The sequence below is a fragment of the Neopsephotus bourkii genome, unplaced genomic scaffold, assembly GCF_033783945.1.
Source record: "Neopsephotus bourkii isolate Nb327-2 ecotype Australia unplaced genomic scaffold, CSIRO-AGI_Nbou_v1 NB_1139, whole genome shotgun sequence".
Lineage (NCBI taxonomy): Eukaryota > Metazoa > Chordata > Aves > Psittaciformes > Psittacidae > Neopsephotus > Neopsephotus bourkii.
This window is the reverse complement of record NW_026901625.1, coordinates 4607667-4626894: the sequence shown is the minus strand read 5'-3', so window position 1 is coordinate 4626894 and position 19228 is coordinate 4607667. Positions and strand designations below refer to the sequence as shown.

The following is a 19228-nucleotide window of genomic DNA, read 5'->3' as shown; positions in this document are numbered from 1 at the left end:
TGATGGTGTTGTGCCAGCTCCTATACACACATCCTGCGTTGGAGAAATGAGGTGCTGGGGCATCACAGGCATGCTCCTGCTCCAAGGCAGCCAAGACATTGCCAGCTTCACAGGAATTCACCTTCCCACCCCATCACCCTGCATGGGGGACACTGCACAGCTTGAGGGAGACTCCAAGGCAATTTATGCAATTGTTCACAGTTGATCTGAACAGGATTGCAACAAAGAGGTTAGCTGGGGAATCCTGGTACTTATCAGCTGGGTTCATACAGAGCTGTAAAAGAGGGGAGTGTGAATTTGTGCTAAAGAATTCAACATCAGAAATAAAAAATAGGTACTGACACATTGCTTGCTGCTCATTCTCTAACGTCATCACCATAACTGAATGGGCAATGAAATGGAAAGCAACATTTCAAATCGATCAAAAGCAATACTTCTGAAAACAGCTAAGGCAACTGACTTCCAAATATGAAATCCCCTCAAAGAGCTGCCACATACACTCATTAAAGATCTGCACAAACACAGAACTGGTTGGTTTGTAACACACTGCTGTAGGGTTCTGCAGCGGGCAAAACGGGATTTGCTCAGGGAAGTGGGCCACACTGGTGGCCTTAGGAACAGTGGTCACAGATAGCTCCTGGCTCTTGAACTGGTGACTGCTGGAAGCAAGGTCAGTGTGGGAGGTGGAAGACTGCTCTTCAGACTGTCGGCCTGGCTGGGATGGGCTTAATGTGGGCTTAAAAGCAGTAAGAAAGGAGTATATGCCAATATGTAAAGAGAAACTGTGTGAAAAAGTGGTTTCATTCTGGTGCATGTGATCCCATCCCATGTGGCACCACATAGGCTGACGGCATGGGCAGGATGCTGAATTCATTCCATCTGCTATGCCAGATTTCCTCCAAATCCTTTAATACACAGAACAAGTGAACTGGCTGTTGGAAGGCCAGTATGCACCAAACTGGAGAACAGGCTGTCAAAAGGGTACTGCAGTGGGGGTTAGTGGTACAGCGTGGAGAAAGCAGAATGAATGAGTCTCTACCCTTACACAATGAGCTTTGACATTGGCTTCAACTACGGCTGAAGAACATCTGCAGCACTGCTGAAAGTCAGTGTTCCCTTTTAGAAGAACATCTTCAGATGATCTGCTGCTGTTATCTTTGGTTGGGAGTCATATAAAGCACTTATAGAACATAACCAGGACATGCAGAGGTAAAGAGGAAATGCAGATTAGAGAGGTCACCCTCTCAGTAACATCCAGGTATGTCACATTCACTTTAATTCTTCCTCTCTCAGAACAAGCTTTCATCTTTTGGAACTGTGTTCAGAGTTTTGTTAATACTTTAAAAGAGCTTATCCTTAACACGTAACCAGGTTCCCTCCCTCATCTCAGAGGCTGATGCACACGGATGGAGAAATCAGAGGTTCAACAGGATTATACTTAATTTCTCTGTGCATTTCCTATAGCAAACCAGATGGGATAGATTTCAAATTGATCACAGTTTATCTGTTTGTACATAAAATGGACTGACCTCTTTAAGAAAGGTGCCCTTTATTCCTACCTGGCAAAGCTATTCTCTACAATTGCTTGTAAACCAACACTGCTGTGAAAGGCCCGAATGCAGCCTTTGCAGTAAGAAATCAGTGTTAGTGAAGTACCATTGCCAGCCAAAGCCTTTGCTAGTCTCTGCACAGTTTAACCAAGGAAACACAGTACAACTGTGTGAATGTAGTACTAAATGTGGCTCTGGCTTAGCCCAGATAAACAGGCAGTGTTTGTAGAGTTTCAAGGGGCAGCATGTGAGTGGCTGGCCTGTCTCAGACTAGGGAACAGCAGGGCAGTTTCCAGTGTAATCAGCTGCAGCTTGTCAGACTGCCTTTAGAGAGACACACTATGGAGGCTGTTGGCCCGTCATCATGTCCCAGCATAGATGTGAAGTCACTGGAATGGATCAGCAGATCAGAAGTCTACTGCCTGAAGTGACTGTGTCACCTTTTGTGGGAATGGGTCTGTGTGTGCTCAGCAATTGGACAGACACATCCTTGAGCACGACTTACCTCTACCAGCACAAGTACTGGAACATAGAAACACCTGCCTCTTCCCACAGATCTCAAGCAATTGTCGCATCCTCAGGACAGTTATTTAGTTCAGGGTCTAGAACTTGCTGAAACACGCTCTAACACCTGGAAACATTTCTGTTTTTTCCTTAAGCCCAGATCAAGTGGCTTTGCAGTGTGACGTGTTTATACATGTGGTTTTAATGGGTACAGGTACTGCAAGTTAGAGAAGTTCTGCCCAGGATGCTCTCCTGATGCTGCTGGGCTACCAACAATCAGCCTCCATGATTTCAAATACACTGTGCAGAAAACTGCCTCCTTACTGCCACAAGAAAACAGTTGGAGACATCAGCCTTGCTCCTTACAGCATGTGCTGTGAGTCATGCACAGAACCACCGCCACTTTTCTGATAATGATGCCATAAACATGGACTAATATGAATGAAAATTAGAGATAAGCTGCAACTTACCTGTCAATAGCCACCTGAACAGTGCTTTCAGACTGAAATGCCTTTATTCAGCTTTTATGATCAATCTTTCTTATCTAACCATAATACTAGCCTGAAACTGAGGAAACACTTTCCATTTGAATTGTGTGAACAGGAGTGTTTAAATTCAGCTCAGCAATTTTCAAAACAACAAAAGTGATGGCCTTCAAAAATACCCTTTAGCATGGCAAATGTCAGCAAAGCTTAATCTTTATTCCCTGCTCTCAGCAGAAGAGGGTCCCCCAGCCAGACACACTGATGCAGTGAGCAGCAAGCAGGAGGCTGAAGCTTGGGAGGCTCGTTGAGAGTGGAGCTGCCTGCCTGGGAACACGGGTAAGCCAGGACTGGACATACCTTTTCAAGTAGGTAGACACGTAGGTAGTAGGTGCACCAGAATGAGGAGCTTCATTTCCCTTTGACTCATCCCTCCATGGCTGCCGCGTGTAGGAGCCGCTCCGCACCAGGTTAACAGCTGATTCCCTGATGCACGACAAAGCACAGGGGTTGCTCAGAACTCCTGGAGTCTGTTTCTGTCTCCTTTGCAGTTCCACAATACAAATCCTTCCCTTACACCTCCATTGTTCATGGTGATAGAACTCCCTGAAATGGCCCTTCTGGCCTTACCAGCTTCAGCTGGATTGCTAAAGAATCACTTTTGCATCAAGAGGGGCAAGATCCTTTTTAGTCAGAAAACTTGCAATTGAAATTTCGATTGTCCATAAAAGTGATTTAACATATTAAATAATGTCATTTTATATTCTCTCTGCCATCTTACATCAAGCAGCATTACAGAAATACACAGATACTGCAACTGCAGGGGAAGCTTTTATCTCCAAGGTGTCCAGGCAGTGACAGTAAAGCAATTCAGCCTTTGCTGTACTCAGCAGCAGCAAACAACAAACAAAATACTTGGCAACATCTAAAACTACTGGATGATAAATTACCAGTGGTTACCAATAAATTACCAGTAGTCACCAATAAATTGCCAGTAGTCCTATTTATCACAGTTATCTGAAATCAGGGCTCCTTTTCCTAAGACACACTTAGGCTGTACGTCCTTTCCTTTTCTGGTCTTGGACAGGACCTTGAGCTTGCAATGCAACACAAATCCATTCAGTCAGCCTGCAATCAGTTTTCATTTTTCAGCTGCTGATGCCCTTTCAGACACCTGTGGGACCTGTGAATTGAAACTCAGCTGCTCTGAAAGGAAAGAATACTGGGAGAAGTCTGTACTACACAGCAGGGCTGGGTACCATCTGTTCACGCAGCTGGTTCTCCTTATTCCTGCTTTACCAAGCAAAGGACACTCATCAGCAGGCAGCTGGATGTGCCACTCAATGGAGCCACTGCCAAAACTGCTCAGGCTTATCAGCAGACACAAATTGTCTGCTAAACTCCACATCACAGTGACTGGCTGAGATTAGAAGCAAGAACCCCGCAGGGAGGTTCTAGCAAAAGACCAGCAAAGAGTCTCAAACTGTGCTATATTCTCTCCGTGTGGTCACGGGCTGTGACTTGCTTCCAGTCACAGTGACTGCTCTAGAGGTGCCTTTCCACCAGGATTGTGGAATTGGCTAGAAATGAGGCTAAGCTCAGATTTTACTCCTAGTAGAAACTGTGAAGAACCTGTTTGTAGAGATTAGCTCCTCAAATGTACCTTGAGATACTCGGTATTTATCCCATTTATACCGTGGCTCTGTCCATGGCCAATTTCACACACTCACCAAGTGTTCCCAAGCCCTGCAATGGCAACAGCTCCATATATAAGAGAGTTCTCATACTCGAGTGAATCAAAATATGACAGATATGTGAACAAAGGAACTGAAGGTGACTGTGGAGCAAGGGACAGAAGTACAAGTGTAGGTGCCAGCTACCAAATGAAGCACTTGCATCTAAAAGCTAAAACCACCCATAAATCTGGTTTCCTGGATGGAGACTGCAGATGTATGAATACAGGGTGGAGAAACCAGCCTCTGGCCCTGCTCACCTCAGTGAAAAGCAACATGCCAGAACCTGTCTGGATCAGAGCTAGCTCTCAACACTGTGATTTCCTGTGCACTTGGGGCTGCTGAGAACACAGATGACGCAGGACTACAGAGAAAAGTCAACAGGACAGAAGCTGAGCATTAAGTTCTTACCTGTTTTCTTTTTCTTCTATATCACTCGTACTGCTTAGTCTTCTGGGGGCTATTGTGGCAAAATAGCTCTTGTTGTCTTTATCCTGGTGAAGCAAGAGAAGTACTTCAGCTGCACATCCGTTACACTTCCAGCATGTTCAGTGTCAACTAAATTCAAGTTCAGTTTCTTTCTTAAGCATTCTCCTGCCCAAGGATAACTGTTTTAAGGTGTTTACTTGGGCAACACAAACCACAGCACAGATGTATCAGTTCTGAAAATGATTTCCTAAAGAGCACACTAATGAAAAAGAGCAGCTTTCAACCAGAACTGCTTCTAAATCATAGAATCATAGAACAGTTTGTGTTGGAAGGGACATTTAAACCTCATCTAATCCAAACCTCCTGCAACGAGCAGGGACATCTTTAGATCGGGTTGCTCAGAACTACATCCTGCCCGGTCTTCGATGTCTTCAGGGATGGGGCATCTACCCATGGGCAGCAAAGTTACAGCTAGTGAGTATGTGTGATGAGATTCACAAATACAGGAGGAATCTGTACAGATGGCAAAGGAGGAGGATTTCCACTGCAGGTATGTGCTGCTGTCTGGATTAGATATTTTCTGGTAAAGGACGTGCCACAGCAGCCCTTGTCCACTGGCTGCCCACTCCAAACTGAGCAGGAATTAGGTTAAAGAGGCAGTGAACTGCAGCTCTGTATGAACAACTGATAGAATAGGAATAATTTTCAAAAGAAAAAGAAAGGATGAAAAGCCTTCATTTTGTTCTGGACACAAATCCCAGCAAGAACTCACAACAAAAGGGAAAGGGTCTTAAACCTGGGAGGTAAAGTCTGCCCAACTGCGATGCACTAAAACCTCTTTGTTGCAAGCCAAACCTTTTCTTTGCTGTCCAACAGTGCAGAGATGCGAGGGCTCGAGGAAGAGCGATAGATAGAAGCAGTTTTATCTCTCTGTGCCTCCCGAGTAGCAGCGACTTCGCTCAGCATGTTGTGACTGCCCGTCTTCCGCAGCCCCAGCCGCCACGACGAAGGCGACTCGTCCTTCTGCTCCTCGGCCTTGCTGAGCCAACTGAACTGCAGAGGAGAGCAAGGGACATGTGGAAGAAGTGAGAGCACTGCAAGGCACCATCTAAGTTCTGACAGCGTTTCAACAAGCCCCAGTTTTTGCTGGGCCACACTTGTAAAGCTTGCAAATGACTTCAGTTTCCTGCTTAGCTTTAATCACAGAACACGGCTCAAGGTGAACTCACAGGGATGCAAACTGTCCTCACCCCCGAGGACAGACGATAAAAGAGATCTTGTGTCACTGTGCAGCTTCCTTTCCCTACACAATGCCCTCCTCCAGCTTTGCAGAAAGAATATAAGGAACAATGAAGCTTTTATTAACACTCATTTAGGAAGGGGGAATTATTCAGTAAAGGCAGAAACCAAAAAAAATAATCAACTCTTTTGGGACTAGCTGCAAATAAAACCCTTTCACAAACCAAACTGGAGAGAGTCCAGGAGAAAGCCATGACGATCATCAGGGAGCTGGAGCCTACAACACATAATGGGAGAGACTGAGGAAATCTGACTTGTGTAGCATTGAAAAGAGAAGGAAAGGAAAGGGTTTCCCTGCTCTGCTGCCTGGGGGTGGGGTTCACATGGGATATGGGCCCGGACTTCTCAACAGTCTGCAGTGAAAGAACAACAGCCAAGTTCCAATGTGGGACATCCCAACTGATGGGAAGGGAGGGATCCCTCCTGGTAGGAGTGATGCTGCACTAGGAGCAAGAGAGTGGGGCCTCCCCATCCTTTTTAATACTTAGCTGAGCTCAGGTTGTTCAAAACAACAGGACAAAGTCTTGAACCTGGCCCTGTTTCCAGCAAGAGGCTGGTCTACAGGCTTGCAGAGGCCTGTTTCAGCTTAAACCTTTCCATGGTCACGTAACTGCATGTTCTATACATAGTACAGAACGGACCTTCATGCTTGTTGCTACATGAAGCACTTCTGATGAGCATATATTATTCCTCAAATATGCAACTGCTCAAATGTACAACTCGAGTCATAGTTATCAAGTCTTAGAAAAAGATGCCATTTGAGAATGGAGCCTGAGCACTGTAAGAGACACTTCTACAAAGACACAGGCTCACCACCGAGTTGTATAGGAAGTAAAGCAAGCGAAACATTAGGAATTATTGGAAAAGAACAGAATACAAGACAGAACATGATTCTGCCTCTGTATTACTGCAGGGTACATCCCATCTTTGGTATCATACACAGCTTGGCCCCACAGCTCAAAAGCACTAAAGAAGAAGGGGAAGAGATTCAGAGAAAGGCAACAAGAATGAGTACAGCAAGAGAGCTTTTGTATGAGGAGATATTCAGTATATCAGGAGACTCCAGGCTAGGACATAGCCAAGGTGCACAAGCCCTGCAGTGGCACACAGAAGGGTGAATAAGGATCAATTACTCCTTGTTCCTTCCCATAAAGGAACTAGGGACAGCAAACAAAACCAGTGTGGCAGGAACAGGCACAGGAAGCTCTGTGTAATATGTAATTAAGCTGCAGAACCCTTTGCCACTGGACATTATATGATCCCAAACATCATGGGTACTCAAAAAGTGACTGCAGGAATTCATAGAGGAAAAGTCCAAGAGGGGCTGATGAATACAAAAAATACCCCACGTTCAGCAAGTCCCTGAAATGTGAATTGCCAGGAGGTAGGAGAGAAGTCCTGCTTCTCTCTTCTCTCATATCTTTTGATGCTCACTGGCAAGGGCAGGATACTGGGGTAGACAAGGCTTTTGGCAAAAGCTGTATAAGCATTACTTGACATATACCTTATTGAACATGACACAAAACATCTGACACTATGCAGAATGAATGAAGCTACTGGGGAGCTCTGCCCTCAAACTCACTGACTCAAGACTGCAAAGGTAAAACTATCACTGCAGTACTTCAGTGATGTTTCTTAGCTGATGGTACTTTAATGCAGGTACAAAGACTTAATCTATGCTCCGCTAATTCGAGCACTTCCAGTCTACTGAGCTCCACAGCTCTAACACTTTAATGCAGTTTTGACACTTGCCTCAGAGAAAGCTCAAATCTGCAGGAAAAGAAAAGCTGCCTTCTGAGATTGCACAGGAACAGCACATGTGAATAACTCCTCAAATGGAGCGCAACACAAGCTCTCCTACTTTCCAGTGTAAAACCCAGCCTGACAGTTACAGAAGAATCAAACAGGTCAGAGAAGGGAAAGTAGCTGATCTCAAGTGACTGAGGTCAAATTAACAACTGCTTTGCACACAGACTCACTTCTATATCCCAACAGCCTTATTCTGGGTTAAACAGCTCAGATGAGGGAGAACAAAACTCTGCAGCTAGGAAAAGGTTAACTGACTTGCTCACACTTCCCAGTTTCATACTTCCCGGGCTAAATTAGCCTGAGTTGAACAACACCCAGAGGAGCTCTATTTCATTTGATCTTGACAAGAAGCTAAGACTCAGTAGCATGTCAAAGATAAAAAAATCATGATTAAGCAAGAAACATTTTCCCTCTAACAAGTACCCAGTGCTCCAGCCTTTGGCAAGGTGCCTGCATTGTACAGCTCCTCTCCGTATTCTGGTGCAAAAAGAAACCAGAAGTGGAAGATACCAGTCCTCAGCAGAACACTGAGTCTCCTGGTGCCATCTAGCTGAGTGACGGGAGAGCTGGAGAGCTCAGATAAGATTTCAGTAAGTCTGCTTCACCTTTAAAATGCTTTCATAGCCTAGCTGTCTAGTCAGATGCAAACTTTATCCTCTCTGCTTACTGGGCTGTAACATCATGCCACTGAAACAAGGGAGTTTGGCAGGTCAGAGGCACTTTAGATGATGATGCCAAATTCACTGCTGATACATCAGCAGGAACCAGCTTTGGTGAAAGATCTGCTGGCCAAAGATTGGCATCAGGTATCTGAGAACTGACAACGCCACAAAGCACTTGTGGTAAGCTGGGTTTCTCATTTGAACAGTGCAATTGGAAGGTAAGAGATTCAAGAGGAACCTTATTGTGCAGACATCCTCCTTCATGCCAGTCCTATACTGTTAACAGAGTTTTATCAACATTGCATACTATCATGCTTTCCTACATTCAAGTCTTACAACACCTCTGAAAATCAGAGCATCCATTTCCCAGTAGAACCTACTGCTCGCCAGCACTGCTGGAGTCCCCATTGATTCCAAATTCACTTACTCTTCTGGCAGATGCAGTGAAGGAGTTGGGCTCAGGTGGTGGTATTTGCTCAGTGATGCTAGGCCTGGTTTCATGGCTGGAGTGGTTGGCAAAGGGCTCTTCCTTCCTTTCTACAATTTTAAACAAGAAGACAAACCAAGTGTTTCAGTATTGTGTTTCCAAAGCCCCTCTTTACAAGCACAGTGTGCACTACACTCAAGTTCAGCCTTGCTGTGACCTCAATACACCTCCGACCATAGATGATGCCAGTTCCAGGGTGAACCAGGGCTTTCTGCAAGGAGGCTTCCACTTCTGAACAAATACGATGGACACATTTGCCAGGCAAAGATTTGAACTTCATCCCCACAGCCAAGCAGAAAGCACCCGCAGGAGGACAAACAGATTCTTTGTTGACTCATGTTTTGTTTCCTCTCAGGGGTTGTTCTCCCCTTGTAAAACTTGGGAAGAGCAGAACGTGCCATTCCCGGTGCAGCACACGAGTGCACTCACAGCACGCAGGGGATGCGTTTCATCACTCAGTTCTGCTGCAGCTCTTTATGCCGGGGGCAGAATTTCTGGTCTTCTACAGCAAAATCCATTTTTCTACATGCAGCCAGGACTGACACCCAGCACAAAAACATTTAACAGGGCTCAAAGCAAGTTAAACCAACCCTACCAAAGCTCCCAGCTGGCTCCCCGCTTGGTGGACAAGTGCAATCATCCAGGATTACATTTAACTTTTATATCTATGCACCATGCTTCACATAAGAACATCCTCATCAGTGTTTACAAATATGTAACGGGGGGGGTGTCAGGATGATGGAGCTAGGCTTTTTTCAGTGATATCCAGTGATAGGACAAGGGGCAATGGGTGTAAACTGGAGCATAGAAGGTTCCACGTTAACATCAGGAAGAACTTCTTTACTGTGAGAGTGACAGAGCACTGGAACAGGTTGCCCAGGGGGGTTGTGGGGTCTCCCACATTGGAGATATTCAAGGCCCGCCAGGACAAGTTCCTGTGTGATGTACTGTAGGTTACCCTGCTCTTGCAGGGGGGTTGGACCAGAGGATCTCTTGAGGTCCCTTCCAACCCTTGGGATTCTGTGATTCTGTGATCCACCAGACATGACCAGGGCAGAGGAAGTGGAAACTTGTGTCTCAGGCAATAGGTTTGGTCATCAGGAGCGCACAGGGCTCTAAGACAGGCTATTTACCAAACACAGCCACATGCAACGTGCCTGAGAAATGAGGTACCCACAGCAAGAGAACACTGCCTCTCGCAGCTCTGAGTGCCTCATGCAGTCATGGGTTTGAAAAAATAAAGTCATTTGAAGTGCAAGCACCCAACCAGTACTAGGAAATGAGGTGTGTGCAGTGAGTAAAGATCTGCCATTGCACATAAAAGCAGTTTGGTATGGAGCATCTGTGAGAATGGCACCTTGCAGCGCAAAGATCAATCTTCGTGAAACGAATGTTCTCACTCCTAGAAAACAGCATTCACAGGGCATGGGAGACAGAAAAGAGCAAGCCAAAGATAAAAATAACAGGCAGTTAGCAGGACTGACAGATCCAGAATGAGAGAGACGAAGACACATCTCCCCTAGAAAGGGCTGCATGATAGTGAAGTCTCAGCCGCTTTTCCTTCTCTAGGTATTACCTCAGAACAAAGTCACCTAAACAGAGTATTTCACTCCTTGAGCCTAAAGCTCAGATGCACTGCACTTTCAAACAGCCTGTTTAGGACAGGGCAGTAGACTACCCCATTTCTCCTTGCAGACCTGACTTGGCATACAGCACTCCATGGAAATACATACAGACAAAACATCCCACACTTGCCATGTGCTGACTTCTTAAGACTGAAGCCTGTAAAACCCAGGAGAAGCCTCGACACTGCAGGGAGGGGAGAACAGAAGTGACCTGAGGGCCAGCAGGATCTACAGGCTGGGCTGGGTGGTGGCTCGAGCCCGCTCTGGCAGTTTATAGTACAGAGGTCAGCATTTAAGGTTCAGCCTAATGACAAGGGCACAAGCTGAAGGGGTAATGACAGGCTGGAGAGAACTCTAACTGTGAGCAAGGTGGCTGAAAGGAGCCAGGTGCAGGAGAAGGACAGGGAAAAGCACCTTGCACTGGCAGCACTAGTGATTGCATGACCAGGGGCATCGCTGCCTCCAAGGCAGGATCACACACTGCCTTTTACTGAAGTTCAGCAATAAACATCACAGACTCACAGAACCATAGAATGAATGAGGTTGGAAAAGACCTTTAGGATCATCAAGTCCAACATTCACCCCAGGACTTCCAAGTCCATCATTAAACCATGTCAAAATTCTTATCAAGGAAACTGGTGTGGATGAGTTCAATGTCCCCAAAACAAATTTGGTGAGACTAAAACATTTAGTTCTCTGATTTGACATAAATATCATATTTCTTAAGTTTTTTTTGGGGGGGTTCTTTTAAAAACCAAACCAAAACCAAACTAAAACCCCAAACCAACACTGAAAGCTTCCCTGGCCTTCTTGAATTCACATTAATTACAGACTGGAATGGTTACCAGCACAGACAATGATCATAGAATTTTAGACTGATCTTTCACTTGTTGACATGCAACCCCATGGCAAATTGTTAACTGTCCTCATGATGAATAAAGTGTCATTAATGCACTCAGCCTCCTTGGTCTGATGAACTCATAACAGTATTTTGGCTTTTTTTTCCCCCTTCATCTGCACTTTGGACACTGTAGAACAACAGCTGTCTTCTCTTTGTCCAGCACTGCTCAGAATTACAAAGCCAAGTAAATATAAAATCACAGAAGACGATGAAGAGGAATAAGGGAATAATTTCCACGTTTTCCAAAAGATGCCTCCTGTATCCATTCAAGCATTTACAAGGTCTAGCAGATAATAAAGCATAACTGCTCCTAATTAAACCAGCAATAATGTGACACTTATAATTTCCTATGAAAAGGTATCTGCATCCCTACTTCTCTTTGGAGTCCTCCTATAACATCTGGGCTGATGCTGCTATCTCATGATTCATGTTTGAAGAGGATTACCAATGTTGTGCTGCACCCAGTGGGACAAGTCCCTGTGCATCTTGTTAGAGATGTAAGAAGCTTTACAGAGTTGAGTCCCAGTTCTGATTGGGATTTCTCCAAGGAGCCAACAATCTCTCTAGGAAGAGAGAGCATCAAAGACTGATGCTTAATTGTTTATCGAATGCTTCCTGTCTTCAACCTGGTTTAGCTTTACTGGTTTGCAATAGATAAGTAGAACAGTGAATTAACTTAGTAAAAAGACCTGCTTTGGCTCCAGTCAAAATTCATGCTTAGTGCTGTAGCTCTTCCCTTGCTGAGGGACCTTACATACCCTGAATCAGTTGAACACCACATAGGTCCACTTCTTCCAGCTCTGGTCAAGTTCCTATCATGTTTACAAGCATTGGCACATAGCTATATAGGGCTGCTCTCTCGTAAAACCCTTAGTTATGGAGCAAATAAAGGTGATTTCTACTGCATATATGTTTCTGCCACTGACTTCTCCACTACATTTGCTTGATTTAAAAGCCAAAAGGATACTTCACTGTGTTACTGTCATACCCAAATAGCTTTTGCGACTACGAGCTCTGCAAAGACCAGCCAGGACTCTCAGCACCTCTCATACTGGGATAAACATGGTAACTGACACCATTAGAATGGGGGTGACAATTTTACTGGCAAAAGAAATGGGACAAAACTTTAAACTCCACTTCTCTGCAAGAACTCAATGATCTTAAAGGTCTTGTCCAACCCAAATTGTTCTATGATTCTATAACTTATTTATTAGTACATTGGGATAGAGGGCAAGTAAGCTTATGTTGGGAGTAATTTAACCATTAAATACATCATCCCAAGATCCATCTCTCTTTGTAGAAACATTAAGTAAGAGTCAGTCTTGGCTTACTGTAAAAATAAGCCTCTTCACTCACACTTCCTGTGCTGCACATATAGGCTATTGCAACTAATTAAGGAAACCACAGTAGTTACAGATAAAGAATGGGAGTGGGATGCCAGCACTATGCTGTAATGTGAAGGCTAACGTGACTCCGTGTACTTAATCCTTCTTTTCTACTATGTCTTGTAATTATTATACATCAGCAACAGAAAAAAAGCTCCTCATCCCTATAATTACAGGGCAGCTTCAGCCCTTCATTTCACTTCTCTGATCCAAATACAACAGGCTGTTACCTTCCTACACATTCAATTGCTTTCCTACCAACTTGCAGTAACTGAAGTATTCATCCTGAACCCACCCAACACAAAAGAGCCTTGTGTTGAAGAACAACCTATGGACAAAGTGTTACCTTAACTTCCAGTGAGCTGGAAGTAGAAATTAAAATCCTGCCCTCAGCTACAGAGCTCTCCTTATTCTATACATATACACGTATGTATAGAATATACATATTCAGGATGTCTTTGAGAACTAAGCAAACTGATCCCCTAATCCTGCTAGGCTAATTTTTAAATCCAAGTCTGTACAAAGTCTTACCTGATTCCTTTTCAGCATCTGATTCTGAAACTTCATCTTCTTCAGCTTCTTCCTCCTCTTCAGAACTAGAACTGCTAGAGTCCTTGTTCTCTTCCTCCATCTCCATGGACTTCAGTGTGTCTTCCTCATACAGAATCTTCTCCTTGCTGCAAGACAGAGACATTTTAAGGACTGCCAGGCAAGAGAGTTACTTCTGAGTTTTACTTCTCAGGAACACACATGATTTGCCACATACAGAACAAGCAAAAGGACAGAATCCATCGACAGGCTCAACCCATTTTCCATGGATTCCAACACCAGTCTCACGTTTCCTAAATTTGCCAGCATTTCTGAGTCCAAGGACATGTGGCTTCTCAACCATTGGCTGGGCTCTGGGCAATTACAAAGGTGCAGTTCTCAGCCCAAACTGATGCTCAGCAAGAGCAGAAGCTGGGGTCCCAGCACCAGCCCCACTCCTTGTTCTACCACTCAGTAGAGATGTTAAGAAACAGTATAAATGGTATAGAGAGAGCTTACACTTAAACCATGAAATGAACCTGAACACCAGTGACTGCTAAGATATGAACCTGGGGTCCCAGTACTCCCTGTGTAGATTCTTTACAACAAAGAGGAAAGACGTACTTGGGGAAGAGTCTGCTTTGAGGCTTGCCATTCATATCAGCTTCAATCAGTTTATTCCTCGTCTCCTTCTCACTTCGCAACTGTCAGAAAGTCCAAGGAATGTGGAGAAAGAAGGAAAAGAGACACTTTAACAAACCTCCTCTGCATCATCCAATCATTACCACAGCATAAGGTCATCCCACCCTCATGGATTTGTTGAAGGAGCCAATGCAGATGCACATCTGCAGGAGCACCGGATGTCCTGGACTACAGCTCCACACTAGCAGGTCCCTAGACTCCAGCTGCAATTTAATAACACCTTCAGTGAAGCTGGCAGCAGGGACCTGAAGCCAAATCCCATTTCCACAGCACTGTCCTGCATCTGCCCATGCAGACACAGCACAGGGGGTCTGTCCACACTGTTTGTATGCCCAGGAAATGAGGCTAAATTCATTACAATCTGCTCCCTTTGTAGCTATTCTTGATTTGCTCCCAGAGGAAAGCATTCCCTGCACAGGCAGCCAACGGATCTCCCATAAGGTTGGGGCACTTCTATGTCTCTCAAATGCCAGCATTAAGTCATGGCACAAGAATACCTGTGACCATCACAGCCACTGAAATATGCTGCCCAGAGAGCAGCAACAGTCATTTTTGTTACCAGTGATGGACAGAACAGTAATCAAACACTGTGATCAGTACCTTCCAGAAGCACAGACAAAGCACAGGTAGAAAAAAGGATGGCAATCAGTGTCTCACTTCTAAGGCTGCCTCTGTGTCATGTCTAGCCTAGTTTTCCTTTTCCTTTGATAGGAAGTGACAACAGGCACAAGCAGCAGAAGCTCTGCAAATTCTGGATGTGGGAGAAGCCACATGGAGTGCAGGCAAGGAGACAAGGTTTAGGGTAGAGCATGGTGCAAAATAGAACAAACTGCTGGAGCACAGTGAAGGGGAGTGCAGGAAAGAGCCTGCTCCATTCACAGGTTTTTCAGAGATTAGAGAAAAAAAAACAGACCCAAATGAGTTGCTTCCAGCAAGCAAAATCTCCCCTTCCCTCCAATAACAGCAGCAAATCTTTTAGCAAGGATGGGATGTTGTTCTGCTACGAGCTTTAGATTAAAACTAAATCTGATTTGAGAAGCATTCTGGAAGTGAAATAATGTACTTGGAGGAATCAGAACCCAGCCTGGTTTGTGTTGGAAAGGGCCTTAAGGCTCGTCCAGTTCCACTCCCTGCCATGGGCAGGGACACCTTCCACTGGAGCAGGCTGAACTGCCTGCTGCAGCCTTCTCAAACGTACATTTTCTGTTTGAAGTGATAAAAATGGCCCATGCCAAATACACCAGATAAAATGGCATGTTATTAAAAAAAACATATCCAGTAAAACCAAAATGTGATTCAATATGGATTCTTCTATTTACTAAATGGAGAAGGCTTTTTATAGTGCTGCTATATAGAGCAAGGGGGTTGCCAGCCCCTGGGATACAGGACTGACAATTCATGTCTCTGTTTTGCTGCTTCCTTTCTATTTTACTGAGGAGTGCAGTGATCTGCAGCACCCCGGTGCAGTGAGATCGGAGGAAACCCAAACCACAACCCTGATAGTATTTATCAACACCTCATTTAGGGAGAAGCTGATTAATTTGTAAGAAGTTGCAGTGAACATTCAGGCTGCTATTTAGGGATGGCAGCAGCTGTGTTGTGAGCAGAGCTCCGGCTCTGCCACCCACATTGTCAGTTCCTCAAAATACTTCACTGGGTTTTATCAGCAGTGCTCTCATTATGTCTGGTTCTGGATCCAGCCGTTTCAGTGATACTCAGTGATTGATTTTTGTTTTACTAAGAAGCTTGGTTTGTTTCTTGGGAACACCCAAATGGGATAATTGCACAGGCCAGATGAAACAAGAAAAAGCACAATCCAACCCCGACTTTCTGACTTTTCTTTGATGGAGATAAATTTCTGCTTTCCTTTTTTATGTCAGCTCTCTGCTTATAACCCCTTTCCATCTCTCCACTGCATTATGAAATGGCAATTTGAAATGGTTTTGAAACCACCATTTCTTTTAGTCCAGAATTCCCTGGAGTTTGCAATATTTTCTCACTCACTCAGAAGCCTCCATGTTGTAAGCAAGGCAGACATGGCAAGAGATCTCTCAACAGTGACAGCAGACTTCCTTGGATGCAAATACAAAGTTGATTCGTGTAATAGCTCAGTAAAAGCAGTTTGATGCTTGAGAGCTTACCAGCTAGCAAAAGGAACTGCAGCATTGTAATTCCAAAGATGAACTAGACATGCCTTACCAGTTTGCATAATTCTGTGCGTCAGCACCCAACTGACCTTGGTGCAGTCACCCCGTTTTCCAGATTTCTGGCTATTGGTGTAATTAAAGATTCCAAATGACTAACATGAAAAAAACAGCTGAGCCTCAGCTTCCTGCGTCTGTTGATGCCACATGTCTTAGAGAATACCCGTGCATGAAAAGGTAATTGGAGAGGTGGAAAATGATCTGCCAGAAACTCACCACAGTCTGTTTCTTCTGCAGCATTTCTAAATGCTCCACCAGTCCCTCATCAGCCACGTCGAACGGCGTCTGGCCCTGAGGCAAGGGGAGAAGACAAGAGGATATCCGATACAGCGTGGTGTTAGTATTCACCAGTGAAGAACAAAAGTGAACATGCTCCACACCCTGCCTCCCAAGCACTGAGTAACATACTCTGCTTCACTTCAGAGTAGAGAAAGCCACACAACAGTGATGGTAGCTTCATGACTCAATCCATGACCAGAGCAACCTTAATCATGGAAGAGCCGTTCCCTGATTGCTGCTGCTCAAACCTAACAGCCAGGACTAATAGATCTGAGTTTCCAGGTTTCTATAAAAGGACACTCTTGTAGTGATAAGGAATGTGAACAACTACTGTATCATTGTGTATCTGAACCTCCTGAAAGGCTGCCAGTCATCAGCGAGCCATTGTCACGGCATTAGATCAGTGGTGGGCAATAAAGTTGATATTAATCTGGCTATCAAACAGATTGCACAAGTTGTGCCAACACCTTTACATACTAACCAGCTTGTTCCTGATGTCCATATCGCACAGGGCCTCAGCCAGGATGGAGCAAGCTTCCTTGACTCCCCAGTGTGCAGCAGCATGGAGTGGCGTCCAGCCATCACTGTCCTGGACATTCAAATTAAACCCAGCCTGGATCAAGAGCCTGAGGAAAGAAGCAATATTGATTTCTGCCCACCTGAGAATGGCTTCTTGACACAGCCGAGTTCACACATGAGCCACAGGATAGCAGCACAGTCTACAATAAGCCTGTAGGTCCTTGTTTATTCACCTCAGCAACATCCCACTTGATGGGCTTGCTACAGCAACAGGAAAGAGCAGTAAATGAACAGTGACTTCACTGTAAAACCTGCTGGATGTGTCTAACTGATAAGGCTCCCTTCCAGCACATCCTAAACTGGGAGAACATCTTAATTTCTAACCTGATGTCAGTGACCCAGGCTGAACTCCTGCTTTGATGGACAGGACACCAGACTCGCTCGGCACTAAGCAAACACCCCTGCTGACTGCCATCTCCATAACAAGGAGCCAAGCCCAGTACCTGGCAGGGAAAGGACATTTGGTAACTGGAGCTCAGTCTTGGCTCTTAACTAGAGAGCCAGGACACACTGCAGGAACGGTCCCTGAGGAGATGGTGCCTGGTGACGCAGTGACATTATTGCGACTGACAGATGTGAAATGTGTAGGTTAAATAACCCACATTTGGGTTAAATAACCTAAAATGCATTTTTGCGAACTAGTCCTCGCACACCCTGATATTACATAGAGTGCTTCATAGCATGTGGAGCTTGAATATTTCAAATAGAAGAGAGCCAACAGCAGTCAAGCTTCACAGACACACGTCTGTTATACCAGTGATCAGATGGAAGTACTGAGCAGCTCATAGATCAAAACTATTATCCAAGTTGCTTAAGTACTAAAGAACATCCATAGGGAATTCTGCAAGTCCAGTAAAACTCCTATAGAAAATTTCCATTGTGGGTAATTCCACCACCTTCCTGCAGCACAAGCGAAATCCAGCACAGCCCCAGAGTGGCAGCAGTTCCCAGGTTGGAAGCTCCTGCAGCCTTACACTGATGTGTTACTGCGCTAAATAAAACCCAGTCACACTCTAGCAGCAGTGTTCCTCTGTGAAAGAAACTTTCAATTAGATGCTGACTTTATGTTGATTTTCCAGCTGGCAAAAGTGGGGAACAAAAGCCTCAAGGTCACAAATTCCACATCTCAGTTGAGAGTTTGCGAGCTCCTGGCTCTCAGCCCCTTTGGTTTAAGTCACTGAAGCTGTCTATGTGAACTTGCAGATAAATATACACCAGAGTGAAACAATGACAGCTTTCTGTGAGATCTGTTTATCATTATAACAATTAATGGTAAGGAGCAGCTGTCCAGAACTGACTCACCCTGCAGACAGTGAATACTCATTGGGGAGTACTGGATATACAACCCTCCACTGAAAGTCCTTGGGACCAACACCTCAAATTCAGGAGACAGTACATTCCTAGTCCACATAAGCTGTGTTACATTACTGTTCTTGGGCATGGCATAGGCACAGACAGCTTATAACTCAATTATGAGCTTTAAAGAAAGAATACAAATAGGAAACAGAGAACAAAATTACTATAGCTTGGTAAGAAACAGCTCTTACACATCAAGTCAGGCCACTTAAAACTATGAAATCAAGGCTCAAGATAGATGAACGCTTCCAGAAAGGATTTTAACGTGGAAAATAGAGTAACCCTGCTGATGTTTATGGGCAGCTCCACCCAGACATAAAGAGTAGAGAAGAAAGCTTTATTGTTGGGAACCTTAACTTGACCTTACCTGTGAAAATATTAATGCTTTATGGCCAATAAAAACTACGTTGGGCAAGTTTCTGCTCTCAAGCAGCTTGTTTGTGCCAGAGCAGTAGAAGCAGAAGTGTTACATGTGGGAATCTCTTTGTCACTGCTGACGGCTGCAGGAGCAGTAGAATTAAGGAGCAGAGGACGGTGAGCGAGGGGTGGATGCTGCACTCTTCCACCAGACAGGTCATGCAAGCTGTTGGGATGCGATTGTCATTCAGCATGCATTGTCACTTTGTAGGCTGAAATCTCTCTATGAAACAAATTTCTCTCACCTATAAAGCTAGAGGTGCTCCTTACACAAACCAGCCCTAATTCACTGCACCA

General features: G+C 44.8%; 2 protein-coding genes across 10 annotated transcripts in view; both read right to left on the bottom strand.

The window, feature by feature from the left end:
- Nucleotides 1-19228, bottom strand: part of PPP1R12B (protein phosphatase 1 regulatory subunit 12B) — a 99297-nt gene that overhangs the window by 49704 nt on the left and 30365 nt on the right. For all 6 annotated transcript variants that reach the window (XM_061363125.1, XM_061363123.1, XM_061363124.1 and 3 more), the window contains exons 5-12: nucleotides 17061-17205; nucleotides 16517-16591; nucleotides 14019-14098; nucleotides 13398-13543; nucleotides 8896-9005; nucleotides 5554-5751; nucleotides 4681-4763; nucleotides 2897-3022 (exon numbers count right to left, since the gene is read on the bottom strand). In XM_061363125.1, coding sequence (XP_061219109.1) covers nucleotides 2897-3022; nucleotides 4681-4763; nucleotides 5554-5751; nucleotides 8896-9005; nucleotides 13398-13543; nucleotides 14019-14098; nucleotides 16517-16591; nucleotides 17061-17205 — 963 coding nt within the window. The remainder of the gene's footprint in view (nucleotides 1-2896; nucleotides 3023-4680; nucleotides 4764-5553; nucleotides 5752-8895; nucleotides 9006-13397; nucleotides 13544-14018; nucleotides 14099-16516; nucleotides 16592-17060; nucleotides 17206-19228) is intronic.
- Nucleotides 6137-19228, bottom strand: part of IGFN1 (immunoglobulin like and fibronectin type III domain containing 1) — a 212574-nt gene continuing 199482 nt past the window's right edge. For all 4 annotated transcript variants that reach the window (XM_061363116.1, XM_061363117.1, XM_061363118.1 and 1 more), the window contains one exon: nucleotides 6137-6150. The gene's annotated coding sequence lies outside the window, so the exon portion shown is untranslated. The remainder of the gene's footprint in view (nucleotides 6151-19228) is intronic.